This window comes from Chlamydomonas reinhardtii, chromosome 6, assembly GCF_000002595.2.
Source record: "Chlamydomonas reinhardtii strain CC-503 cw92 mt+ chromosome 6, whole genome shotgun sequence".
NCBI lineage: Eukaryota > Viridiplantae > Chlorophyta > Chlorophyceae > Chlamydomonadales > Chlamydomonadaceae > Chlamydomonas > Chlamydomonas reinhardtii.
In genome coordinates, this window is record NC_057009.1 from 8023278 (window position 1) to 8049806 (window position 26529).

Sequence of the window (26529 nt, forward strand, 5' to 3'; positions counted from 1 at the left end):
CGGGGGGTGGGGTGGGGGAGGGGCGGGGGGTTCGCCGGTGCATGGCACGGTCAACCCCGAGCCAGTTCCCGTTTGCCAGGCAGTTTACATTTCACATTTTCATATCCTATATTGCACGGACGTGAACAACAACAAACGAATGCGACAGCTCGGGTATGAAAAATGCTGCGAAGACTGTTCGAGTAGCCAACGTTTCTGCACCATCGACTTACTGTAAATTCATGTACTGCATTAGCAGTCTATAATACTGAATGGGAGGAGGAGCATCTCGCGAGTCGAGCTTGGAGAAGGTATTTTGATTTTTGCTGGAAGCGCGTGCCATTTTTGCCTCAAACGTTATCACATATGCAGGAGGCGAGACAGTTGCGCGCACAGCTCAAGGCCGAAGAAGAGCAGCGCAAGCAGGCGCAGGTGCGTGTTGCCGCTTTCCCCGTGCCAACGTGTCCCTTGCCCTTCGTGACACGTTGCCAGCCAGTCGAGCGGATGCTGCCTTGTCGAGGTCCCACAGGCAGTAGCAGCCGCTCATGTCCTCCTGGCATCCGTCCGTTTGCCGCGGCCTGTGCTATGTTGTGTACACGCAGGAGCACGCGCGGCAGTTGCAAGCCCGGCTGGAGGAGGCGCATCGCGTGCTGGAGCGCTTGCAGCAGCGGGACAGGCCGGATGCATCTGAGACAGCACAAGCACCAGCTACGGGAGCAGCCGGTGGTGCAGAAGCAGAACGTGAAGATGCTGTGGCAGCGGATGGCGGTCCCGTGCGCACTGAACATGCTGCAGCAACGACCTTATGTCCAAATGCGGTAGGCATGCGTGTGCGTTCTCGGCTGCATGTGTGGTTCCGCGCCTGTGCGTGGTAGCTCCCCGTGCTCAGGGCCTGGTTCGCGCATTCAAGTCAACCCCGATGTACTCGCTGTGTACATATGTGATGCACCACGGCCCGCTTACAGGCTGCGCCGCAGCCGCCAGCCCTGCTGGACGCCATGGTCATCTCCGACCCTCGGGCGCTGTCGCAGCTGCCGCCTGTGATCCAGGACCTGCACGGCGGCATGCCGCCCGAGCTGGCGGCCGCGCCCATGCGCCTCATGCTCATAGCGGCGGTGGTGGGCTGGGGCACCGGCATCAAGGTACCGCATGACTCATGCAGTGTGCTGTTGATGGTGCAGTGGGCGATGGGGGCGAGCTAGCTAGCTAGCAACTTGGTCTGGCATGTGGGCGTCGAGCATATGTAACGCTCGGGCTCTAAACTCCGCATGTCCCGCGCTCCGTTGCTTTGCATGGGTTGCAAACACACAGGTGTACGAGGACGTGCGGGCAGAGGAGTGTGTGGAGCTGCCTTACGCGGATGTGAGCGAGGCGCAGTGGGCGGCCACGGTGGTGCTGAGCTGGCGCTGGGGCGCGCCCAAGCCCGCGGCGGCGCAGCCGGGCTTCAGCCCCATGCTGCCAACACAGTTTGCGGAGCTGGTGACAGCTCTGACGCGGTTGCAAGACGCGGGCTTCACCTATGTCTGGATTGACTGGTGAGACAACATGTAGCTTGTGCTTGATGCCGCCCTAACTTACGACCGTCTTGTCCAAGATTACTTGCGCTCTCCAATAAAACATGCATGCACTTGCCTGCAGGAGCTGTGTGCCGCAGTACTCGGCGCCGTCCATGGTGGAGGTGCTGCGCTCCAAGGTGCACGGACCCAGTGGTGGCGGGCGCACCGTTATGATGCTGCTTGCATGCTCGCCTGCCCGATTCTCGCGCGCGCAATCCTTTACCTGCTTGCTTTCCACCACCTGTTGCAGGTATTCTACGCCCGCGCCCGCGCCATGCTGGTCATCCCCACCTTCCACCCACTGCCCGCAGAGGGCATTGCGCGGCCGCTGCTGGCGCGCGTGCTCACACTGCTGACGGAGCAGCAACAACAGCAGCATGCAGCGGATGTCGCAGGCAGGGCGGCGGCCGGCAGCAGCAATCCAGCAGTAGCAGAGGATGCGGCAGCAACAGCAGCTACAGCCGCCGCGGTGGGGTCAATGCTGGGCAAGGGACACGTGGCGTGTCGCGAGTACCTGAGCCGTGTGTGGACATTGGCGGAGCGGCTGGCGCGCTACGGACACGCGGAGCCGCTGTGCGCCTGGGTCAGTCTGGAGGCGTGGCTGGGCATGCTGGCGGACGCGGTGATGGCGGCGGCGGGCGTGGCACATGCGTGCTGGGGGCAGCAAGCGGCCGCCGGCGCGCAGTCGACTGTGGCGTTGTACCGCAAGATCCTGGACCTGGGCACACGTCTAGAGAAGGGCGCAGCGCAAGAGGGCGCAGCAGAGGAGGGTGTGTCGGGAGCAGCAGCGGCACCGGCACTGCTGGACACCCTTGTGCCGCTGCTTGCCGCGGCGTCCGGCACCGGCAGCCTGCTGGGGTCGGGGTCCCAGGGGCTGGATGTGCAGTTTGCGGCGCTGCTGCGGCTGGGCACGTGTGTGTGGCGGGACGCGCAGCTGGAGGAGGCGCCCAGCGAGGCCTGGCTGCTGGGCTACCTAGGCGACATGCAGGCGGGCGTGTACCAGGCCTGGAGCGACGCCGACCGCATCTGGGCCGTGTACTCCTACTTCTGCTGGTGCGTGAAACACGCCCTTGCCTGTTTCCACCACACATGCATGCGCGCGCGGTGGGGAAGGACGACACCGTGCGCTTGCACCGCTCTTGCGCCTAGAGTACCGTACTCTTTGTGTTTGGCATGAATACGTGCGTTCCCTCCTTGCGCCACATACCGTACACCGACAGGAAACGGACGGACATAACGTCCGTAGAGGCGCTGTCGGAGGCGGTGAAGGACCTGGTCAGTGTGGCGGGCGGCGGCGCGCAGCACCTGGCGGCGGCCGGCGCGAAGCTGGGCCTGGGCGCGCGGCGGGTGGCGGCGATCGCGGACGTGTTGGGGCTCGAGGAGCTCAGGCGCACCGAGGAGAAGCGGGCGAATGACCTGTGCTCCCAGCTGGATGCACCCGCGGAGGCTGGGAACGTGGAGGAGGTGGCTCGGCTGCTCGCGGAGGGCGCCAAGCCGGACTACGATCGTCAGGTCGGGCGGGCGTGTTACACACGGCCGTATGCACATGCACCTGGAGTCGCGACTATTTAAACTCACTAGAGAGGAGTTCGGGGTATAAAGGACATGCTTGCGGTGCGTGGGGCCAATCCTCCCAGAACTGTGCTGCCTACACCCTTGCACCGACAGCTGCTGCCATGCCTTCGGACTTGTGACACAGGATGCCACGACGGCCCTGATACGAGCCTCGGCGTAAGTGTGCGGCCGGCGTTTGTGCCTGGTGGTTGACATGCCTGGCATTGACCTGGTATTGACCGCAGCCACTGACTGTATACTGCTGTCACTTGTGTCTGCCCTGGGCAACCAAATACGATATGGGTGGGATGCCCGCGCTCTTGCGGCAACAGCGCACCTTGTTAGCGACGCAGACGGGCGAGCGGGCTCGGTGTGTGAACACTCCATGGCTCGGCCGGCTGCTGCACACGCAGGAAAGGACACGTCGAGGTCGTGACCGCGCTGCTGGCGGCGGGCGCGAACACGAGCAGGAAGGACAGGGTGCGTGCATGTTGGCATCCGTGTGTGTGCGTGTGCGTGCGGTCTCACGAGAGCAGTGCAGGCTCGTGTTAATGGCGAGCGTAGTTCATCAAGTGCCAGGGTTAGTTGCGGTGGCACATTGTTTGACGGCTTCAGTACTAGCGCAATCGTGGATGGGATTCTCCGGCCCCGCACGTTCGGCTGGATGTACGCCATGTCTACGCTGTTCAAAATGGCTCGCGCTGTTGTTGGTGCTTATTAGTTGCTGCCTTGTGAACCCTTGCCCTCAATGCAGGCGGGCAAAACCCCTCTGATGCTGATTAGTTGCTGCCTTGTGAACCCTTGCCCTCAATGCAGGCGGGCAAAACCCCTCTGATGCTGATTAGTTGCTGCCTTGTGAACCCTTGCCCTCAATGCAGGCGGGCAAAACCCCTCTCTTGGCAGCTGCCGAGTAAGTAGTGATCTACGACCCAATTGTGTTGGATCACTTCTTCCGCCCATGACTTCAAGCAATCAAACCGTGTCACCTGTGCGTGTCTGTGCACGTGTGTGCATTTGTGTGCAGGAAAGGACACCTGCAGGTCATGGCCGCACTGCTGGCGGCGGGCGCGGACAAGAACCAGCAGGGCAGGGTGCGTGCGAGCGTGTGCGTGTGCGTGGGAACGCGCGTGAGAGCTTTGCGGGCGAGCCGGGGTACCGTATCGACTAGGAGGTCATAATGTGCGCTGTTTGCGTTGCGGGCTTGGGACTGGGGCTCTGTGTCAGGGATGCGGCGTCGTGCATGGCTTCACTCGCGCTTCAGTTATGCATGCGGCGGGGCCCTGCTTCAGATTACGTCCCGCTCACCGCTGTCATGTCCGTTGCCAACGCGGCTGGCTATGTTATCATCCCCGACCCACTACATTGCAGGAGGAGAAAACAGCTCTTCTGCTTGCAGCCGAGTGAGTACAGAGTTTCACAGGGCGGCGTTGCGGTAGGGGATTACTTGCATGCGCACTGCACGGTACTTACGGTTGGGTGAGGGGAGTTGTAAATGCCGGCCCTCACTGAACCAGACCAAGCCAAACTAGCGGATAGGCGACAGTTGTCGCTGGGGGTGCGTGTCGGGTGAGGGGGGGGAGGGGGCGACATGCGTCTCCGACTCAGTGCCTTCCACCTTCTGGGCGACCACCCTACGGTGCGGCCACGGACGCAGCGCTGGTATGTACTGGCGCGCGGTGACGTGTCTTTTAGCCCCCACGTACGCTTTGGGACAAGCAGACAGACACACACACACACACATACACACACGCACACATCGTTCAGGCCGAGCCCCTACAGTAGTCCGGATTGCCTTTCCCTGCAGGATGGGTCTCACGGACGTCGTGGCGATGTTGCTGGCGGCGGGCGCAGACCCAGAGGTCCAGAGTGTGGTGCGTCTGCGCGTTGTGGGTGTGTGTGTGCGGGCGGATGAATGGCACTTTGTGTCGGGTCGAGCCTTGCCACCGTGGCCTGGCTTGAACATGCATGCTTTGTCCTCAGCAGCCGCGGCCGCATATGCCATTGCAGTCTCCTAACCACGCTGACTGTCTACACCGAAACCTGCGTTCACTTCGTGCAAAAACGCAGAATGGCTTCGCGGCACTGTCGCGAGCCACTGAGTAAGTGGGTGTGAGCATGCAGCTTGCTTGGGCAGCAGCACGTGCATGGTCTGGCTTGTGCGCCATGCCAAATAGATGCCACATACGCGCCCCTGCGCCCACGGCATGCAGCCCCGCCGGTAATTACACTGCCCTCGCCTTGCTACGCGGTTGCACATCCGTATGCCATAGCTAATGCGCATGCGTGAACACGTGTGATGTATGCGACAGGAAAGGACACGCCGGAGTAGTTGCGGCACTACTGGCGGGAGGCGCAAACGTTAATGCGAAGCGGTCAACGGTGCGTCTGCAGTCTTGTGCGCACACGCAGCCTCCAGTCACAGGGGCAACTCACTCAGGGGCTTGACGCGCTTCCGTCACCGTAATTTCCTAGCCACGCGTTTTGTCCATCATGTCGCGCCTTCCTTCGTATTGCTGAATTTTGCGTGCGCGCCCCACTTTTCGGGTCTGAATGCCCTTGAGGTTGTTACTTACCGCTGGTTCCGTGCATTGCACAGGTTGCCACCACTCCCCTGCACACGGCTGCCGAGTAAGTGGTTGCCGTGTTCACGACTGAATGCTACTACTGGCGCTCCACAGTGCAATTTGAAAGCCTCACGATTCATCCGAACAACGCGCGCACGCTTGCTTTGGAGGATGGACTGGCGGCAGTCGGAGCGGTTCCGTCACTGCTCCAGGCCATGCACGCTTTGGCAGTCGGGGACGTACGGACTTTTATAGCGCATTGCGGGGACGCCAGTACTGTAGATAGGCCGGGCCAAGCTGTGCGCGCTGTCGTACCGTATTCATGTACTTGGTTGTGCACCACTTGCTCCCGTGTCGCAGGCGGGGCCGTCTTGACATCATGGCAGCATTGCTGGCGGCGGGTGCTGACGTGGACGCGAAGGACCATGTAGGTAGTATTGGCGGATGCAACATTACTCCATGCAACATCTGCATATGATTGTCCCACCAAACATGTGTTGCATGTACCATGCTTGCACCTGTGTATGGACGGCGAGAGACTGTGGAATGCATGCATGTGCAATTGCCTTCTGCACTGCTGCAGAGCGGGACCACTCCTTTGATGAGAGCTATCGTGTGAGCCTTGCGCGGTGTCGGTAACGCCGGGAATGGCGGCGGGGAAACACGTTGATGTGTGCCCCTTCTGATGTGTGCATTGACCCGCATGACAGCATGGCGATAGTTTGCAGGCTCATGCCTCGGCCCTGTTTAGTCACTTCCTGTCGCGCGCATCCATGTGCAGGCGTGGCAAATCCGAAGCTGTAGCTGCATTGTTGGCGGCGGGAGCTGACAAGAACGCCACAGACCAAGTGCGCACGGTTGGCTGCATGTTGGGCTGCATGTCGGGGTCCGTGCCGGTGACATGGTGCCGGTGACATGGTCCACGCGTTAATTCCCCCCTACTGTATTGTGCCTGCCTGCTGCCTTCAGGGTGGCAAGGGCGTTGTCGAATCTGCCGCTTTGTAAGCCAGGGGGGCGCGGCAGGGGGTGTGTTTGCCTGCTTGAGGTTGCGGCCCACTCATCCATTGCACGCTCCATGCGTGCATGCATGCACGGCTGTCGCCCAGTGCCGTCATCGGTCGGTGCCATCAGCCCTCTCGCGCGCAATGCTTGTCTGGCAGCTTTACCGGCTGTGTGCACGCCCAACCGCCGCCTGCGGCACGTCCATGCAGGAGCGGAAATGTTGCGGTCCTGGAGATGTTGCTGGCCGCGGGAGCCGACGCGACCGCACAAGACAAATATGTGAGCGTGGCCGTGCAGGGGTGACAGTGCCTGCAGCTCTGCTTCATTCATGAGCCTGGTGGTGCAAATGCTGGTGCTTGCGTTTGTGTTGGTAGTGATGATGGCGATGCAACGGCTCGCTTGCTTGTCCGCGCCGCCTGCTATTTACTGACTGCTGGCCCTCTGGGTTTACCCGCGCATGCAGCGGGACACACCGCTGCACACAGCGGCCGCGTGAGTTGGGGGGCGGGAACTCGTGGGCTTGCCGGTTCGCTGTTGCTGGAGTGGCGACTAACGCTTTAGCATCGAGCCCAGTCGCTGCCAGCCGGTAGCAAAGACAGCAATGGCAGCGGTGGCTGCGACGGCCCGCTCGCTCCTACTAGAAGCGCTAGGCCCTGAGCGGTTTGGCTGCGCCGGGATGTTGGGACCCTCGAGTACATCAACCTTCATTGGCAAATGACATGCACGTGCGCACACAACCGCTACTAGAACATGAATGGGCTCTCCGAACCCGCCCCCCAGACCGCCATGCACATGCCACGCACACGGTCGCACCTGGGGTGTTGTGCATTCTGGGCGGCACAGTGCTTGCTGACGCTGAGCCGCAGCCGCACCCCTGAACGACAGTGGTGGTGGGGTTGACATGCTGCTCACAGGAAAGGGCATGTCGAGGTCGTGAAGGTCCTGCTGGCGGCGGGCGCGCCCCCAACCGCTCAGAACAGAGTACGCAGGGGCGCGGGGCACACATGCTTGCCATGCCGTGTGCGTGTCGTTTTGTTTTGTTCGCTCAGCCTTAGGCAAGGACACTCCAGTGTCAACCAATGCCACTGCTGAGACCACAATGTTCATGTCGGGCTGTGCACCATTTCTTCTCACCCACTTCACATGATCGTGCTTCAGGAGGGCGTCACACCACTTATGAAGGCTGCCGAGTGAGTAGTGCGTGCGTCGTGTGCGGAGTGCGTGCGGTGCTTGCCGGGCACACGTCTCCGCGTCAGCTTCTCCCCGTCCGTGTGCAGCGGCTTGTGGCCTTGCGTTCTTGGCTGCCATTCGGCCTTCCGTCAGCAGCCCTGGTGTCACCTTTTGCTTCTTGGCCGGTTTTGGAAGTGAGCGGCTGAAGCTGCACGCCCCCTTGTCTCGAACACAATCGAACATAATAAACAGGATGGGGCGCAGTGACGTCGTGTCAGTGCTGCTGGCGGCGGGCGCCACGCCGGACGCAGTGGACAGGGTGGGTGCTGCCGTCAGCGGCTACTGCTGCGGCGGCGCTCACTGTGTAGCTGCAACTGTAACGCGAACGGCGCGCTGATTCTAGGTCCCCGATTTCAACAACGGATCGGAGCGACAGTGGGGTAGTTAGGGCTGCCACCAGTGCTGGTATATGTTGCCCACTGCTGTTGTACTCCCCGCCTTACCTGATTGCCTGCCATGCCCTGCTCTGCACCGCAGACTGGGACTACGGCTCTGACGCGCGCAGTCAAGTGAGTGAGAAATACCGTATGGTATTGCGTGGTGCTCGTGGATTGATTTATGAGCAATCAAGCTCTGCACGTGCAGGTCGCCACACCAATATGCGGCCTCGCTGTCGCTGTACGACCAATGCTGTACCGTAGAGATGCTCGTGTGCATGTGTCGTACTGCTGCAGGGGAGGCCACGCTGACGTTGCGGAGATGCTGCAGTCCTGGGCGTCAGGATCAGGCGCCGCGCAGGGTGCCACGGCAGGCGCACACACGTAGGAAGGCACCTGCGTGAGGGAGTGGCGCATTCGGAGTGCTGCCATGCGCACTGCAGTGGTGAGCGCAGCGGCGCAGCCCTTGCTCTGCCGCTGATGACATGTGTGGGGTCTGGCCTAGCTAGCTGCTTGTGCCACGTGGCTACACGTGTAGATGGTGGGGATATAGTGGGAGACCGCGGCGGTGACGTTGATCGGCCAGCTAGGGGGCGCGCATTGGGGGCAGGGGAGAAGAGGATCGTGCTGTTGGTCACATGAATGGATGCACAGGGCATGATATGTCTCCCCTGTGGGCGAGCGCGTGACCATATGTCTACAGTTTCCACACAGCCTTATGAGGAAGGGACACTTGGGCGGTTGGCCTTGTGGTGTTGGAGTGAATAATTTTTGCAATGGTTTATAGTCTTCTCTCATTTTATACTTTGTGTTCTTCTGCATCATCTGGTTTGGACTGCTGTTGAGACACGCACGACGACACGTAGTGGTGGGAGTTCCACTGTACTGGACCACTCTACTACTTTTCCAGCTCGAGTGATTGCCCCTCATACTCTTCATTCAACTGACATGAATGTTTGTCGTATGGAGTCGATAACCGTGTGACGCCGGGGGCGGCTGCGCCAGTATTGGCGAGTGGCCGGCTGGAGAGGGTGCTGGCACTGCTCCAGGAATTGGACGCATTGGAGGTGGTCGGGCTGACAAAGTAAGGCTGCGCCTTCAGCCGTTCAGGGCAGCCGGGAGAGGTCGTACGTAGACGGGTAGCAGATAGACACGCGAGGGACAGTATCCTGCCGCAATAACGTAAATCAATGCTGTGATTGTTAGACCTGGGCATGGTGCTGTTTTGATGGATGGAGCAGGCAGAAAATGGATTGGACGCTTAGGACAAATTAAGGGGCTGGCGTGCTAGACCGCCTGAGCAGGTAGTCCATTACTCCTAGTCGAAGTCCGTGTGATAACAAGGCGTGCACAGCTGCGTCGTCTGGGGTGGCGCCTCGGCAGCATGGTGCGGCCTGCACGCACACACATTATGACTGCGGCCACGCCTGCTGGCTACTGGGGACGAGGTGTCGCGGGGCGGATGGTGGTGGGCGGTGGCAAAGGCGCCGGTGGGGGCGGGGGCAGGGACTAGGGTAGGTGGCTGGTGGAGCTGAGGCCCGCGGCATGGATTGCGGCGGCGCAGAGGCAGCGGCGACGGGTGACCGCCATCGCAGCTCCCGCTACCGTGAAAGCTGCAAGGTGGGTTCAGGTGCCAAGTGCCTACCAAAGGACGATGCTGTGTAAGGCGACTTGTACTGCTGGGAGTCGGTCACTGCATGACATGTTGGTGCTTGGCCACACGTGTGCTGCGGCAAAGTTTCGTGGTATCTGGGGCCTGGAGGCATCGGGCACGCACGCTTCGGTCCTGCTGAAGGCCCGACCGCCCCAGTGAGAGCTGCCCTTTGGCCACGACGACGTCGGAGGGAGTTGGCTGCATCAGGGGCTCCATCTTGCTGATTCCAGTTTCCCAAGCAATTGCCGCGGTCACGCGAAGCCGAGTCCGTAACGTGAGAACCGCACGCCGCGGTGAATGCCATTGGCCGTGCCCTTGAGCCGTGCCTCCACAACTGCAGTACTGACGGGCCAATCATTACAGTCTGACGTCACAGCCTCTAACCAATCTACCACTGCCTCATGTAGTCATGTACCTTACAACGCAATCGTGACCTCGTGGTCTTGTGTACCGTGCACGCAATAACCGCGACCATTTACTGCATAACGATGTATGACTCATGACTGGTGTACGTATCACGTATGCGTAACCTCACCAGCCCCTTGTGCTCTGTACCCACATCTTAGCCACACCTGAAAACTCCTGCCAGCCAAGCTGCCAGCCATCCAGCGCAAGCAGCCGAGACGCCGCAGCTTAATTCACAGCCAATACGCTCATTAGACCGCGAGCTTTCTTCCCTAATTATGTAGACACGCGTAAAGGTATGAAGCGCCATGCAATACCGCCCCATGCAGTCTTCAAGAATGACGCCTGGCCCGTCATGCGTGGGCCCCCGAAGGAGTTGCAGCTCCTGCGCCGTGTACCGGAGGAGGTTGGCGTAACCTGTCGCCCCCCCCCACGTAAATGACAAACATTTGCAACAACACAAACGCAACATAACACAGATGCATCCACGACTTGGCATTGAGGGCCGACAGGACCGCACTGGACAGGTTGCATGTCGCAGAAGCAACCTTTCCCTTTTGACCGCGCCTAGCGCGAAAACGTCGTGCCTGCGCTTGATGCCAAGGTTATTCTTCCCACACAGCTGGGAGTTGTAAAACACACGACAGCCCCAGCTACTACGGTCGCGGGCAGAATGGCTCGCGAGCAGAACAGATACAGCGATTGGAAGCAGGAGTATGACGCTGGTGCGCACGCTGATAAAAAAAGCTGTGAGGCGAAAAGTCTGTACGAGAACGAGCACGTGGAAATGCCACCTCGAGCATGGTGTGTGGGTAGAACGTGTGTGGTATCGAGACCTACATCAACGCCTAGCAAACACACGAGACATAAGCAGTCCTGCCGTATAACAACGAATGCGACGCGTCTATAGCTACCCCTCAAAAAATGTTAAGCCAGCAATGGTGGGCCGTATGCGGACCCGGCATGTCTTCGCCTGCCTGCTGCTGCTCGCGACACACAATTACGGAAATCAGCTCATGTATTGATTGGCACAGCAGCGAGCGGTCAATGGAAAATAAGCTCAACGTCCATATCACGTACACCCATCCATCCACAACCATCGATTGAGAGCCCCAAACCCCCCGCCCACACACGCCGTGTCACGCCTGCAACTAGGGCCTGCCAACACCTCAGCCGCACACACTTGCTTTGATACCACTGCAACTCGAACGTCCTGCACCAATTCGTTCCGACGCAACAATTGTACCTTAACACCAAACCTTCACGTCAAAGCTAGCTACTGGTACCACATTGTATGCGCTCCGTGACCAGCGCCCTTGCAACTTCACCCCACACGCACTGCTTTGCTCCCCTGTGCCTGCCTATTGCTGCCCCTCCTCCCCATCCTCCGCGCCCTCCGCACGCCGCTTGCTGCCAGCACGCGGCACCAGCGGCCGCACCTGCACACCCGGCGCCGTCGCAGCTGCCGCCCATGCAAACGGCGTAGCCGTGTGTTGCCCCGCCGCCGCCCCTGCAGCAGCACCACGCGATCCCGGCTCCAGGCCCGGCGGCGGCCACTGCAGCTGCGCACCAAAGGCAGTCGGAAGCGCGCCGCCGTCCCCCACGCCCGCCAGCTGCCCGCCGCCGCCGCCGCCACTGCGCAGGAGGTTCGCCGCCGCTGCAGGCATCAGCGCCTCAGTCGAGATCCCGTGACTGCGACGTGGCGGCGTGGCGGCGGCTGGGCTTTGGGACGTCACAGCCTGGCCGGGATGCGACACCCCGATGCCATGCGACGCGCGCGAGGCGTGCTGGTGGTGCGGGTGGTTCTGATGTGCTGGGGTTGACGAGGGGATCGGGGCCCTGGCCCCAGCGCTTGTCGAGGGCCCCCCCGCAATGCCAGGCCCTCCCTCGGCTGCTGCTGCTGCTCCGGTAGGGCCGCCCCCGCTGCGGTGGGTGGGCGGCTCCCCCGCCGCGCCCGGATCAACAGCAGCCACCAGCGCCGCCGCCAACGCCGCAGCCACAGCCGCCGCGGTGCGCCTGCGCTGCTGTTGTTGCTGTTGGTCCTGCTGGCCTTGCTGCGGGAGCTCCTGTCCTTGTTGCTCGTGCTGCTGGCGGTGTGGGCCTGACGAAGGTGCCCTCTCCGAACTACCCGTGCGCCGCAGCCTCTGCTGCTGCTGGTGCTGCTGGTGGTACTGGTGCGGCTGGTAGTGATGAGGCGAGCCTCCTGCAGACAGCCGCTCACCGCTGGCCCGGGTCGGCAGCTCCTCGTGATGAGCCGCGCCGCCAGCAGCCGCCGCAGCCGCAGCCGCAGCCGCAGCCGCTACAGCGGGACCTCGGAGATGCGGTGGCGGCGGCAGCACCCCGGCGGGGCCGGGAGGCCGAGCAGCAGCCACATACGGCGGCAGTACAGCTGTCGGCGGCGGCCACGCCCCGTACGACGGCGGCGGCGGCGGCGCGTAGCCGTATGGGGGTGCCGTACCGTACGGTGGCGGGCGCTGCGCCCAGCTGCCGGCCCACGGTGCACGCGGGTACATGTGCGCGTGCACGTGCGGGTACGGGTGCGCTTGCGGGTGCGGGTGCGGCGGCGGCAGGGCATAGCCGTACGGGCGTGTTCCTGCACCGTACGACGACGGGTGCATGCCGGGCAGACCCGGGGGGAGATTTGGGTGGAGGTGCGCGTGCGGGTGCGCGTGCGGCAGCGGTGGGAGCGCGGCTCCGCCCGCCCAGCCGGATGCCTGTTGCCCTCCCGCATGCGCCGCTGCCGCTGCAGCGGCTGCGGCTGCCGCGCCTGCCGCTGCGCCTGCTGCCGCGCCTGCCGCCGCGCCAGCGGCAGCGGCGGCTCCAGCCGAGGCATAGCTGACATCGCTGCCGCCACTGGTGGCACAGCTTTCGCTTACGCGGGGCTGCGCTGGTGAGGCAGCAGGAGCGCCGCCGGCACCCTCTGCCGTACCCCTCGTCGCACTGCCCTTGGCTCCCTGCCGGCCGCCGCCGTGCGCGGCAGAGCTGGCGGCGGCCGCCGCAGCCGCCTCCAGCGCGCCCCGTAGCAGCCCGTGGGGCGGCGAGGGCCCTGCGGCCGCCGTCATGGGCGGTGCGGGAAGCGCCAGCAGGGGCTGCTGCTGCTGCTGCTGCTGCTGCTGCTGCTGCTGCTGCAGCTCTGGCATGTGCTCGGTATCGAGCCAGTCCGCAGCCGCCGCAGCCGCCGTGGCCGCCACGGCGGCCTGCCGCGCCTCCAGCTCGTACCCACGCTCGCTCCCGGAACCCGTGGCCGCGGGGGCACTCACGCGAGGCGGTGCGCCGTGCTGCCCCCGCTGACCTCCTCCCAGAGGCGACGGACCCGGCCAGGACGCGGCGGGCAGCAGCAGCCCGGCCTGTCCGTGGCTGTAGCCGCCACCTGCACCGCCGCTGCTACTGCCCCAGTGCTGAGTACCACCCCCAGCCGACCGCCAGTGCTCCGCCGCCACGGCCGCAGCGGCGGCGGCGGCGGTCGAGGAGGCGCCGAAGCTGCGGCTCCTGGTGCCTTGCAGCGCGCCGCGTGCCGCTGTGGCCCAGTGCTGCGCGTGCGATGACGTCGCCTCTGCCGCTGCAGCCGCATCGTCGCTGCCGTGCGCAGCCGCTGCTGCCAGCGCCGCCGTCGCTGCTTCGTCGCCGCTGCCGCCTTCGGGCCCCTCCGAGCCGTCGCTGCTTGCACCGGGGTACCCAGCGGCCAGCATTGATAGGCGTGGCCGCAGGTGCACCCCCGGGCGCGCCAGACGCTGAGGGTACGGGTGCGGATGCTGCGGGTGCCCATGCAGGGGATAGGGCGCGTACAGGCCTGGGGCTCGTGCGGCGTAGGGCGGCGGCAGGTGCGGCGGCCATCCCAGTGCGTGGCCTTGCGGCGGCGGGGGCAGCGCGGGAGGCCACACACTGTGCCTACGGGCGCCCGCGTGGGGGTACGGGTACGGGTAGGCACCGTACGGGTAGGAGGGGTGTGGGTGCGGGTGCGGGTATGGGAAGGGCACAGCTGCGTAGGAGGGGTGCGGCACCGCCGCGTATGGCTGCCGCGGCTGCTCGGGTTGCTCGTCAGCATACTCGTGCCCCAACCCGGCCTCGGGTTCTGGCAGAGGCAGCGGCTCCGGGGCATGCAACAGCACGGGCGGGTCCTGCCGGGCGTGAGGGGACGCGGGCGTGGGCGGCCGCGAGCCGGCGGGACCGGAGGCTGCAGCCACACCTCGCGCTGCAGGCAGAGAAGCAGCCCCTGCTGCTGCTGCCGGGCCAGCTGCATGTGCAAAGGCAGCCGCATGGGCGCTGGGGTGGAGCATCGACAGCGGGGTCGCGTGCTGAGCGTGCCACTGCCTGTCCGCCAGCGGCGCAACGGCCCACCTGGATGCCGCCGCTGCCTCTGCCGCAGCGGAGGAGGCCGGCGGGGCCGCCGCCCCTTCCGCGGCGGCGGCGGACAGCGCGGCCAGGGCGGCGACGGCGGCGGCTGTGTCCCCGTCAACAGGCTTGGCCCGAGCCAAGGCCGCTGCCGCTGCTCCTCGGCTGGAGTACGGCATGGCTGCAAGGGCGCCCAACCCCATGCCTGCGCCTGTGGCTGCTACTGCCGCCCCCATGTCGGGGCCCTCGGACTCGGCTGTAGCTTCCGTGCCGGTGCCAGTGCTGCCGGCGCCGCCCGCTGCGGCGGCTCCTAAAGCCAGCATGGCTAGCACATCACCGCTACCGCCGCCGCCATAGCGGCCGCCGCGCTTGCGGCCCGTGCCCTTGAAGACCTGCAGAGGGTAGTTGCACACACGGAGTTGCATAGAAACCTACACCTGGTGGCGGAGACGCTGGACACACACAGTCACAATTTACCAGGGAACCACTGTGCGTATTTCTTACGCACTGCCAAAGAAGACACAAAGCACAAAAAGACAACCGCAGTCGGAAGTGACATACAGTATTAGCATATCAATGCGTGCCAAAGCCCGGCACACCTGCAGCCCGTGCGCCTCCAGCCAATCCCCGAGGTGCTCCATCTGCGGCAGGACCCGGATGGAGCGGTACCACTTGGCCGTCACCGCGCCGCCCACCTGTTGCAATGAAGACCGTGTTAACAGAGCGCGTTGGCAACAAGATAATGTGACGTAGTGCAACATAAGGCTGTGGTAACGGGCCAGGGGCAGGCACGCATCTTTCACAAACGCAGGAGAGAACACAGGCCGGCACGATACCGTATCCAAGCAAACAGCGCGGCAGGAATGCCGTTGCCAGCACGAGCGGAGAGGCCAGTAAGGGGCGGTCACTGCCACTCGCCTTTTCAAAGTGGCTGCGCGACACGAAGGTGCCCGAGTGCGGCGGGTACTCCACACAGTCCCTGCCCTCCACGTAGCGCCGCGGGTGGAACAGCCCCAGCACCTCGCAAACCAGGTCCGACCGCAGCTGCAACGTGAAGCTGCCCAACACCACCGTACGACGTAACGGCGAGGAGTCTGTGCCGCCGCCGCCGCCACCCGCGGCCGTGTGCGGCTCCGCCGCAGCGGCTGCGGCTCCGCCGCCTGCGGCGGCGCCTTCGGCGCCGGAGGTCCCGGGCCGGTCGTTGCGCGGCCGCTTGGAGGCCGACGCCGCCACCGTGACGAAGATGGGCTCTGGCAGCTGCTGCTGCTGCTGCTGCTGCTGAGGGTCCGCGGGCGGCGGCCGCAGCTGCGGAGGGCGCCGCGCCTGACCGGGCGGCGCATGCACGTCGGGATATGCATCCGGCCCCTCCTCTGCGTCTTCACCCGCTGACTCGTGCATTGGCCCCGTGTCCAGATCGGGCAAAGTGCCGGTCGCCGGTGCAGCCCCTTGTGCCTGCTGCTGCTGCTGCTGCTGCTGCTGCTGCTGCGAGAACAGCGATTTGGACGCCTGTGCTCGTAAGAGGGGCGGGCGGGGACCGGGCCCATGCTCGTGCGTTGTCAGCGGGACTGCTGCGCCTACAAGCCCGCTGCTGCCTGCGCCTCCAGCTGCCGTGGAGCCGGCCACGGCGTCAGCCTTGACGGCGCCATCCGCCCCCGCACCACGCGGCACATCATGGAAAGCACGCATGGCGGCGTCGCCAGTGGGCCATTGAGGCGTGTGCCGGAGCTGGGCCGAAGCTGCGCCGGGATGAGCCATCGCCGGTCGAGAAGGTCCAGGGGCGTACGCTGGTGTCGGCTGGGGTGCAGGCATCGCGTGTGTCACTCGTGCTGCGGCTGCGTACGTGGGTGTGCTGGACGGTCCTGCGGCCTCTGCAGCAGCGAACTTGCCAGCAGTGTCCGCATCCTGAGACGCTGGCCCCCGCTCTGGCGTTGACTGCCCGCGCTCCGGTGCACGATGCTTCGCTGCGTGCTGCTGCTGCTGCCCGAGCGTCTGCAGTAATTCAGCCTGCGCCCTCCCGGCAAACGGTGTCGACAACTGGGGCGCCACCTGCTGCTGCTGCTGCTGCTGCTGCTGCTGTCCCGGCTCCAAAGCCTGCCGGGGCCGCGGATGCAGCGCACCCGAGTCACTAGCTGCCAAGTGCTGTAGAGTGAGCGCCGCCGCACCAGCCGCTGACCAAGCCTCCCCACCGCCGCCCCCCGCGGCGCCCGCAGCACCAGCGGCGCCCCGCAGGCGCTCCGGCGTGGTCTGCCCTGGCGGGGTCACTTGGCCGGGCGGCGTGGCGTGCCCCGGCGGCGTTGACCGCCCGCTGTGCGTGAGTCCAGTCGTCACGGGGCCCGGGCCGCTGGAGGCGCTGCCAAGCACCGCCGCGGCCGCCGCCGTCAGGCCAGCCATGCGATCCGCTGCCTGCGCGCCCCGACCGCTGTCGCCCGACCTCGGCAGCCGCTCCGGCGTCCGTGCTGGAGAGTGCGTGTGGGCGACGTGTGAACCAGCGCCTCCGCTGAGCGTGCCGCCGCCGCCACCGCCGCCGCCTGCAGCGGCACCCGCAACGTCCGCAGCCCGAAGCACGGCATCCGACGCGCGCAGCTGCCCGCTAGTCACCACGACTGTGTAGGGGCGGAAAGCCGAGTTGTGTGCCTGCGGGTGCGAGTGCGTGTCCCCGCCGCCGCCGCCGCCGCCACTGCCACCGTCGCCGCCGCGTGAGTTGTGCGGCGCGGGCAGGGCGGTCAGCGCCGCCGCGGCATCGGAGTTGCCGCTCCGCCTGCGTGAAGGCTGCTGCTGGCCCCTGCCGCCTGCGCTCCCGCCACCTGAACTGCCGTTGCCTCCTCCGTGGCTGCCGCGCTCAGCCCTTAGCGTGGCTTGAGCCAGTGCCAGCGCCTCCGCCAGCGAAGGGTACGTGGGGCCACTGCCGTGCGCCCTGCCCCCGGGCACGCTGCCGGCCGCCGCGCCGCCCCCACCCTGCGGTCCGCCGCCTCCGGTCCCTGGACTTGCAGTGGGGCCGATGCCTAGACTGCCCGTTAACGCTTGCTGCGGCGCATCCAAACTGCTGGCGCCTGCGCTGCTGCCGCCAGCCTGCTCCTGTTCCTGCTGGCGTTGTTGCTGATGTTGCGCTGGCCGTGGCGACTGCAAGTCGGCGAGCCAGGGCGCAGTCAGTGCGGCCGAACTCGGGTGATCAGGGCTCCGGAGGCCTTGTGAGAACACGTTCTGACTGACGCTTCCCGGCCCGCCCAAGCTGCTTCGGCTGATGCTCAGCAACTCCCCCGCCGCCCCCATCGGCACCAGCTGGCTGTTGCTGTGGCTACTGCCAACGCCAGCGCCGCTGCCGTGTGCCTCGCTCCAGGCCGACGCTCCGCCCACGCTGCCGAGCTGTAGCAGCGCCTGTTGCAGGCTGGCCTGAGCCGACAGCCCTAACTGCGGTGAGTCGGAAGACAGGTGGCCCAACAGGCGTGACCGCAGGGACGACGTCTCGGGCGACAGCAGCAGCGAGTCGGGCAGAGCTGTTCCGGTGCTGTTGCTGCCGCCGCCACCGCCGAGCACGCCGCCGCTGCTCCCCGCGCCGGGCAGCCCCATGTCTGGGGGGCGCAGCGCACCCCCACCGCTCGAGCCGGGCCGCCGTGGCGGGTGTTGCGATTGGTGCTGCGTCAGCAACAGCCACGGTGACAGGGCCTCCGCTGCCGACCCCACCCCCGGCGCTGCTGCATCAGGGCTATGCACTGGATCCATGTTGGGGGGTAGCTGGAGGGGCGGCGGCGGCGGCAGCAGCTCGATTGAGATGGGAAGTTGAAGGGGTGCGGGCGGAGGCAGCAGGTGCGGGTCTGGCCCGCGCCCGCCTCCCCCGCCCGCAGGCGCCCCCACCGCTCCTTCAACCTCGTCTTCCATTCTTAACGCCTAGTTGCTGTCAACATGCGGGCGCCCGGCTTGTACAAGGCACTGGCCTGACGCGGGGCCGCGGCGGAGTGCGCGGACGAACTCATGCCCCCTGCAGGCCTAGGCCACAGCATGCGCCGTCCTCTCGAAGAATATTTGCATTCAGATGTCCAGGAAGTCCTTGTTGGCGCGAAGAAGCTGCTGGCGCCTGGCGTTCGCTTCGTTAAAGGAGCTCAGGGAGCCCTCGGGCGGGCGAGTTCCGTGATTCAGCCTGCCCGGCTACCTGTTTACGTAATTATGTATCTGCATTAATGCACAGTGCCTCGGAGACAGTATGCAAAGCGTCCGACTGCAAACTGCCAACACGAAACCTGAGCTCGCTAAAGCTTCAAAGCTATTTTAACCTGTGTTAAATGACTGTTAAAACAGTCTTCGAACGCGAGCATCAGTTCATTTCTCAAGAGTCCCCTCGCTCCCGCCAACTTTGTGCGCAGGCTAGGAAGTCCCTTGCTGAATGCCCTTTAAGTCTCTTACCTCGTGATACCACGGCGTTGGCTCCTTTAACCCTGGCCTCCAAAACTCCTCGCGTCGCCAGCTATCGCCTACGCCTACACCGACAAGTCGCTGATAGTAAGCAAGTGTTGACAACTACTCAATAGTATCTACTTCCCTTGGGCTTACGCGGAAAACGGCCTGCAGAGGCGTGTCGCCCGCCATGGTGACGGCAAACGCGTTCAAACTCACAATGCTTTGTTGGGATTTGCCACACTTTAAGCTTCAATATACATAAACGAAGCGGGCCGGCAGGCCAAAAATACAAAGGCCCGCCAAAACGCTGCTGTCGTACTCCTGTGGGTGGCGGGCTGGTAATGGTGAAGCGTCGATGTCGTTGCAAAACAGATTCAGCGGGTGCTGAGGATCACGACAGCAGCAAGAAGGCCGGACCTAGCGGTCCAGTGCACGGCTGTGTGGGGCAGGGGAGTCGATACGCTGACAAGGGTTGACACGATGCAGGCACGCCTCCACGACACGACGCCTCGCGACCGCATCGTGCGCCTCAAGGATGCGATGGAATAGGGGCATAGTCCCGTCGTGTGTAACATATACACGCCGCAAGGGTTCGGTTATGTGGACAGCGGTTTCCTACTGATACCTGCAATTCTACGAGTCCACGAGTGTGGGGGCCACAAAGCACCATCCGTTAACACCACCGGTGACCACCCAGGCCCGTGAGCGGCACACGTACAGCCACCGCATGTTCAAGACACCGAGGTGCCATGCACGCACCCAGGCTGCGTTGCGTGTAACCCATCTCGGGCAGCAGTGCGGGGAGGGCGCTGCTACCTACACGCCAAAACCCATGCCGCTGCCCGTCAATTGCCTTTCAGACGATCTCACCAGCCGCACCTGCGCCTCGTCTGTGGCGCCATGTCACCCTAGGCCGCTGCATCCCCACCACCACATAAGTTTGACGCGCTTCTAACATCCACACCTGCCGCGTGCCTGCAGAGCACACACTGTGGCAGTAGCCCGGACTTTCGCACGAGTCCCCTGCCAGAACCCTCCTCCTTGCGTGCGCATCAACTGCCTAATCCTCCCCTAAAGTTCTCCCGCATCAACGCCGCCTGTACACCTCTCAGTCAGCCTCCATGGGAGCAGCCCCGCCCTCAGCCGCCGGCTCCTCGGGTGCGGCCGCCGCTCCCTCCGCCTGCTCCGCAGGCGCTTCTGCCGCCGGCTCCTCCGCCTGTATGGCCACACCGATACAGGCGAAGAGGTCAGCACAGAATCATATTTAACGAGTCTTCACGGCTTAAGGCCTGTCCAAAGACAGCCAGCGTATTGAGCCGGCGTTTGCCTTTGCCCCAACACCAGCTAGTTGCGAGGTTAGCAACCCGCCGCTCCCTCATACGCCGTCGTCCAACCGACGAGGTGTTCAGTGAACGGGTTGGATTGGAATACACCATGCACCTCCCGCCCACAGCTGCCACACCACCCACTGCTGCCCCTTCCCACCCACGCGCATCCCCTCTCCCTTTAACCCCCCTGCTGCTGCCCTGCTGCTCCACGACGCCTCGGCCCACAGCCATAAGTATTATCGCTTGCAGCTAACACCTCTGCCTGTGCTCCGCTCGTTGTCGTTGGTTTTGGTGTAGTTTGGGCTGGTATTTACAACCCCTCCCCCCCCGCTTTCTACTCCCTCTTCCGCCTGCCGCGCCCGCACCTGCATGGCCCCGGCGCCCTCCTCCTCCTTGAGCGCGGCGATGAAGGGCGCCACGCCCGCGTCCTCCAGCAGCGTGAAGGCGGACTCGCGGCCCACCACAGCCACGCTGCAATTGGCCTCCGTCAGCTCGCCCTCGCTCAGGCTCGCGGCCAGCGCGCGCAGACCGTGGCCTGACGGGTGGATAAAAGGCGGAAACGGACCGGGCAAGCGGGCAAGCGGGCAAGCGGCATGTTGATTATTGTGGCCAGCCAGGGAGATTTGGAGAGGATTATCTGATGGTTCAGCTGAAGTGCAGAAAACGCGGAGTGCAGCTAGATGTGCAAGAGATCGGCGTGCAATGAATATATAAGGGCAGAGAGGCTCAACCTGCCATTCCAGCGCCAGTGCTTACTTATGAGCTCGTCCAGGCTGGCGGAGGGGAAGGACTCAAAGTGCTTCTCCAGGTACGTCTTGGCGGCCTGCGGGTGTGGCAGTGTGTGCAGCGTGTGGGTGTGGGGATGCATGGCAGTGTGCGTGGGTGGCGGTGTGGTTGTGTGTGGGTGCTTGCGTGGCAGCACCACTCAAGAGGACAAGCAGCTGCGCACAAGCGGCGTTGCTGTGGCGGGTCGCTGCCCGGCAGCTGTGTCGCTAGGGCGACAGCTGTCCTACGATCGTGGCTGACCGCGGCAACACAGCACAAGCCACCTTTCGGGGGCTGCTTTCCTTGAGACGCCTATGCTCGTTCTACGCCAGCTCCAAACAGCACCAGCACGCGTGGCACCACCCCGAAGCACACACCCATACCGTACCTGCGAGCGTGCCCCGATGGCGTGCGCCTTGTACTCGTAGTAGTTGCCGGAGGGGCAGGTGTTGAACAGGTGCGGCCCCGTGCTGTCCACGCCCGCCACCAGCAGCCCCACGCCGTAAGGCCGCTTCCACGAGCGCTGTGTGCACACCTGTGGGGGCGGGGCGGGAGGAGGAGGGGGCGCGGAATGCGTCACGGCACGTGTGTGCAGGCGCAGGGCGAACGTGGCTGGGTTGTGGGCGTTGGTCCCTGTTGTGTGGCAACCGACTCATACAACTCATTCCACCACCCAACACTGGGACGCACCTGGCTCTTGTCCGCAATCTGCCGCACCAGTCGCCCAGTCGGCATGGCGCTCTCATAAATGTACCTGTGTAGCCACACGAGCGCGCGGCCAGCAGACGTGAGGAACGCTCTGCGCGCTCTCCATCCCATGGCACTGTCTCTCATCCTCGTCCCATGTTGCTCAGCGCACAACGCATTAGTATGACGAGGTAGCACGCCATTCGCCGGGCCCGGCCCGCTGGCACCCACACCCGCTGTCCAGGCTTCCCCGATCCTCATTCCCCCCTCTTGAGGGTTGGGATATGATATCTCCTTACCCTCTCCACCCCGCGCGCGCACAGACACATTACGCGCACACACACGCACACGCACGCGCGCACACACACACACACACACACACACACACACACACACACACACACACACACACACACACACACACACACACACACACACAGACGCACACATGCACACACACGCCGGGACTCCGGCGGCGTCTGGGCGGGCTTTCGTTTCGTCGCTTAACACACACCGGAAGTTGATGCACTCGTTGCGCATGTATTTGCACAGCGAGCGGCCGTCGCCGGTGAGGCCCGCGATGGCGATGCCCATGTGATCGTCAATTTTGAAAACCTTCCGCTGGAAGGAGGACAGCTCCGACTGCGAGCGCTTCAGCGTGGCCAGCACCACGTGCGTGCCGCTCTGGAGGAGACGTGTTTGGGAAGCAGGTGGGGGAGGCCGTGGGAGGTGAGCGGGAAGTGCACATTGAGGTCGCGGCCAGGTCGCCGCTCGGGGCTGTCAGCGGCCACCCCCGTCATCGCCGGACTACCCTTTAACAAGCGTGTCCGGCGCCCCGTGCGCAGTTTGTGCACGCCCGCCTTCAATTGCTGCACAGCACCTCTGGCCATGTGCAACAGCCTGGCGTCGCACCCACGCGGTAAGGGGTCCGGCCTCCGAGCCAACCACCTGACGCACCTTGAGCCCGACCGCGCAGCTGCCCTGCTTCACGGCCTCCATAGCGTATTCGACCTGGAATAGACGCCCTTGAGGGCTCCAGGTCGTCACATCCGTGTCATACTGCGCGCAAGCGGACGTCGCAAGAGCGCGTCCGGTGGTGCATCGTGTAAGCCCCAAGCGGAATGCCTTGCAGGCGCATTCAGTCGCCTCCGGTGCACATAGTTACGCCCACACCTGGTTCCTAAACATGCTGCAGCTCCTGGTGGGCGCGCCCGCCCAGTTAACAGTGCAGGAAGCAAAGGCCTAGAGATCTGTTTGCTTTCGCGCGTTCGGGTGGCCTCGTTCGACCTAATTAGCAATGACAAAGAGATAAAACATGCAAGCCAAAATTTTTGTGTACAGCAGTTTTCCTGTGAGGCACCGAACTTGCAAAACTTGCCCTGGCTCCATTCCGCGTGGCACCAATCCCCTGCGCACTCAGCGAGGCGATGGGCCGCGGCCTCTACGGTAGTGTATGTAGTGCCATTCTCTTTAGGTACGCTAGCGAAGAAGGGCTTGGCGCCCTGTAGGTGAAGCATCGTTGTTCCGAAAGACTTTCGTTTCGCGGTAGCAAACATGGGTCTCTTCAACTACTTTGTTGCTCGCGCTGATGCTGAGGTGGTCGAGGTAGGCTCTCATGCGGGTAACAGGGCCAGCGGCCTGTGCGTTCCGGCATCAGCGCTAAGGGCGTCGCTTCTGCGCGCAGGAGGAGCATGCTCCCCCTCCTCCCCCTCCCCCGCCGAAGAAGAGCAGCCGCAAGCCGACCCTGGAGGTGCGATGCTGGTGCTGCTGGCCGCAGCGTCATTTCGTCTTGAGCAATGCCGCCCTGTTTGCCCGCAGTCGCTGTCCGCCGACGAGCTTGAGGAGCTGAAGAATGAGGTGGTCTCAGAGGTGGTGGATAAGATTGCCGGCGAGGTGAGGTTTTGTGCTTGCGGGTTGGCCGGTGTGTCGGTACAAATCATCGCCGCTGGTACCGCTGGTTGCGCGCAGGATGGCACCAAGCTGGCGGACTTCCTGGAGCCCGAGGTATGTAAATGGACAGCATGTACCTCTTGGACGCCCCTGCAGGCCTCTCTGGGCGGGTTGCTGACCCCGCCCCCTCCTTTCCTCCCGTGCGCAGCTTATCACCGCGCCCTACGACCCGCGCTTCCCGAACCGCAACCAGGCGCGCCACTGCTTTGTGCGATTCAACGAGTACTACAAGTGAGCAGCTTAGGCTGCTGCAATGTTGCCCAAGCATGCAGCACTGGGGAGTGGATATGGGCACGGGGGTACCGGGGTACAGAGGAGGTTCGGCCTGGCCGGACCTGCTACAGAGGCCACGAACGGCCGCAGCGGCTGCAGGAGCGACGGAAAGCATATTGTTCAGCGCTGAATTGAGGCAGCGCGATGCATTTCCATTGACGGTGGGTGGGAGACACGCCTGAATGCTCTGCGTGGGTGCCTGGCGCCGCAGGTGCCTGTACGAGCGCGGCGAGGAGCACCCCCGCTGCCAATTCTACCAGAAGGCATACCAGTCGCTGTGCCCCTCTGAGTGGGTGAGTACACCGGCTCTTTCTTTGCTGAGCAGTGCGTGGCGAACGATGGTGTGGGCACATCAGCGCTGCACCGCGGGAAGAAGCAAGGGACCTGGCGGACGGTTGTGGGACCCTAGACTGGGCAGCTGGGCGCAGCCTACTGCTTCCGCCCTGCCCTGATGGGCGCACGTGGCTCTTGCGCCATAAGCTTGGGGGCATTGCGCTTTTCCATACTCATGCTGACATTCATGGCCGTGCCTGCAATTCGCAGGTCGAGAGCTGGCAGGAGCTGCGCGAGAAGGGCCTGTGGACCGGCAAGTACTAAGCGGTTGTCTGCAGGACTGCCCGCGGCGACTCAGCTGCTTTCCGTGGAGTGGCGCCGTGGAGTGGCGCAGCAGGACGCGTGCTTGCCTGGCAGCTCGCCGGCACAGGGGCATAGGGCGCAGCATTACCGCACGCGCTGACTTGAACCCATGGCGCCAGCACGCGCTGCGCGGCGGCCGTGGGCGCTTGCCAATTGACGGGGCGTTTGGCCGGCGCCTAGGCAATTCATGCCAAGGACCGCTATGTTTTCCTGTCGCAGCTTAGCAACCTTTCAGCTTTGACGGTCTTGCACGAATTGTGACTCAAGAAGGTAGAAGTGTGGGGGCGGCGGTAGTCTTTTGCGGGACGCGCTCCTCAATAGGCGTTACGTGAAGACGCACGCAGTTCGCCTGTGTATGTGTATAAGCCATAGATAGATGCTAGGCAGCGATATGTGTGAATCGAGGTGCTGTTAGGCGGTCACAGACGATGTGGGGTGCGGTGGGAAACCCGCCAACGATGAGGTGCATGGGGCAGTTGTCCGGTTCATGTTTCTCACCCCTTGTAATATTTCACAAGCCCTTCTTCCCATATCTTCCTCACTCTACAACCCCTTTGCAAGCAGCTCATTCGTCTGGAAGCCATGCAAACTAGGATGCTCGGACAAGGGAAGTCGTTGGCATTCCAACCAAAGAGCATAGCAACCTGCAAACCTTGCAGCATAACGAATGTAGCGCACATCCGGCGACAAGCGCCGGTTGCGCGGGCATCACCGAATGCAGGGGAAACATCGCCCACGACCTCCACGCAAACCACAGCGAAGCCAGGCGCACTGGACCTACAGGTGCAGCAGGAAACTTTGGCCGGGTAGTACGGGCAGGCAGGGTAGTATGGGCAGGTTGAGAGGCTGCACTGACGCCAGCCTGTCGCGCGTATGCGGGCGTCCTGCCACTCGCCCACTGCCAGCAACCCAGGCTGTCGGCCGACCTGAACCCGCCCTTGCCTTTGATTGTTGTTGCAGGCCAAGATGGAGTTCCTGCGCGAGGACCTGGCACACCTGTTTGACGACCAGGGCATTGACCCCACGGCGTGAGTGCGCTCCACAGTGAGCTCTGTTAGTGGCAGTGGCAGCCATGGCAGCGATGGGTTGCTGTGGCGATGGCTAGCGGTGGCTGGTAGTGACTGGCGGTGGCCCTTGGACTGCATTGGCCCTTGGACTGCATTGGCCCTTGGACTGCATTGGTGTGAGACGTCGTACTCGGTATGGGCTCCTGCGCAGCTGTTACTTCTGGTCTAGACCTGGGCTACACGCCTGTAACCGCCGACAGGGCTGGGCGAGGCGGGACTCAACCAGGCTCCTTGCACTGTTGCCACGCCGCCAGAAATTTTAAGTCCACTCTTCCCATGCCTCACAAACGGTCACACACATATACGGCATACGCACCCAGTCCGGCGTATTCCTCTCGCTGTTGCTCTCTTAACACACCACACACACACACACACACACACACACACACACACACACACACACACACACACACACACACACACACACACACACACACACACACACACACACACACACACACACACACACACACACACACACACACACACACACACACACACACACACACACACACACACACACACACACACACACATACACACACACACACAGGCATGATGGGGCAGCTGGTGGACCAGAGGGCGGACATTGCGCTGTTCCCGCTGACAAGGTACGACACACGGGGGGGCGGTATGGGGCGGCGGTACGCGGCGGTACGGGCAGCCTCCCGAATGGGCGGGGAGCAGGCCGGCGGGAGGCGGGGGCAGCGGGTATTTCGTGTCCAAGCCCCGCGGACCGCCACACAGCTGCCAGCTTTATTTGGGGGCCACGCCTCTT

The 26529-nt window shown here is 63.6% G+C and overlaps 5 protein-coding genes across 5 annotated transcripts in view; 3 read left to right on the forward strand and 2 right to left on the reverse strand.

The window, feature by feature from the left end:
- Nucleotides 1-108: 108 nt before the first annotated feature.
- On the forward strand, nucleotides 109-9939 carry CHLRE_06g304150v5 (uncharacterized protein). The gene is made up of 28 exons (XM_043063670.1): nucleotides 109-290; nucleotides 352-411; nucleotides 582-797; nucleotides 945-1121; nucleotides 1291-1514; nucleotides 1618-1672; nucleotides 1786-2588; nucleotides 2756-3047; nucleotides 3235-3266; nucleotides 3503-3569; nucleotides 3968-3999; nucleotides 4114-4180; nucleotides 4458-4489; nucleotides 4894-4960; nucleotides 5157-5188; nucleotides 5399-5468; nucleotides 5686-5717; nucleotides 6014-6080; nucleotides 6237-6268; nucleotides 6435-6501; nucleotides 6623-6654; nucleotides 6865-6934; nucleotides 7119-7147; nucleotides 7570-7636; nucleotides 7814-7845; nucleotides 8078-8144; nucleotides 8363-8394; nucleotides 8560-9939. The coding sequence occupies exons 1-28, from the start codon at nucleotides 252-254 to the stop codon at nucleotides 8648-8650; spliced, it is 2883 nt and encodes a 960-aa protein (XP_042924376.1). The 5' UTR covers nucleotides 109-251; the 3' UTR covers nucleotides 8651-9939.
- A 322-nt stretch (nucleotides 9940-10261) lies between these two features.
- Nucleotides 10262-19268, reverse strand: CHLRE_06g304250v5 (uncharacterized protein). Its single transcript, XM_043063671.1, has 5 exons — nucleotides 19052-19268; nucleotides 18793-18800; nucleotides 15572-18585; nucleotides 15253-15348; nucleotides 10262-15045 (listed from the first exon to the last, which is right to left on the reverse strand). The coding sequence occupies exons 3-5, from the start codon at nucleotides 18527-18529 to the stop codon at nucleotides 11683-11685; spliced, it is 6417 nt and encodes a 2138-aa protein (XP_042924377.1). The 5' UTR covers nucleotides 18530-18585; nucleotides 18793-18800; nucleotides 19052-19268; the 3' UTR covers nucleotides 10262-11682.
- A 334-nt stretch (nucleotides 19269-19602) lies between these two features.
- On the reverse strand, nucleotides 19603-23133 carry CHLRE_06g304300v5 (uncharacterized protein). Its single transcript, XM_043063672.1, has 8 exons — nucleotides 22999-23133; nucleotides 22783-22884; nucleotides 22340-22509; nucleotides 21829-21892; nucleotides 21527-21673; nucleotides 21130-21196; nucleotides 20739-20908; nucleotides 19603-20261 (listed from the first exon to the last, which is right to left on the reverse strand). The coding sequence occupies exons 2-8, from the start codon at nucleotides 22822-22824 to the stop codon at nucleotides 20154-20156; spliced, it is 768 nt and encodes a 255-aa protein (XP_042924378.1). The 5' UTR covers nucleotides 22825-22884; nucleotides 22999-23133; the 3' UTR covers nucleotides 19603-20153.
- Nucleotides 23134-23228: 95 nt separating this feature from the next.
- On the forward strand, nucleotides 23229-25203 carry CHLRE_06g304350v5 (uncharacterized protein). The gene is made up of 7 exons (XM_001691347.2): nucleotides 23229-23430; nucleotides 23510-23575; nucleotides 23644-23718; nucleotides 23794-23829; nucleotides 23924-24006; nucleotides 24260-24341; nucleotides 24592-25203. Exons 1-7 carry the CDS (start codon nucleotides 23380-23382, stop codon nucleotides 24643-24645), a joined length of 447 nt encoding a protein of 148 aa, XP_001691399.1. The 5' UTR covers nucleotides 23229-23379; the 3' UTR covers nucleotides 24646-25203.
- Nucleotides 25204-25268: 65 nt separating this feature from the next.
- The window catches only part of CHLRE_06g304400v5 (uncharacterized protein), a 6702-nt gene continuing 5441 nt past the window's right edge, over nucleotides 25269-26529 (forward strand). Inside the window, exons 1-2 of the mRNA XM_001691346.2 lie at nucleotides 25269-25467; nucleotides 25645-25712. Coding sequence (XP_001691398.2) covers nucleotides 25651-25712 — 62 coding nt within the window. The 5' untranslated portion in view covers nucleotides 25269-25467; nucleotides 25645-25650. The remainder of the gene's footprint in view (nucleotides 25468-25644; nucleotides 25713-26529) is intronic.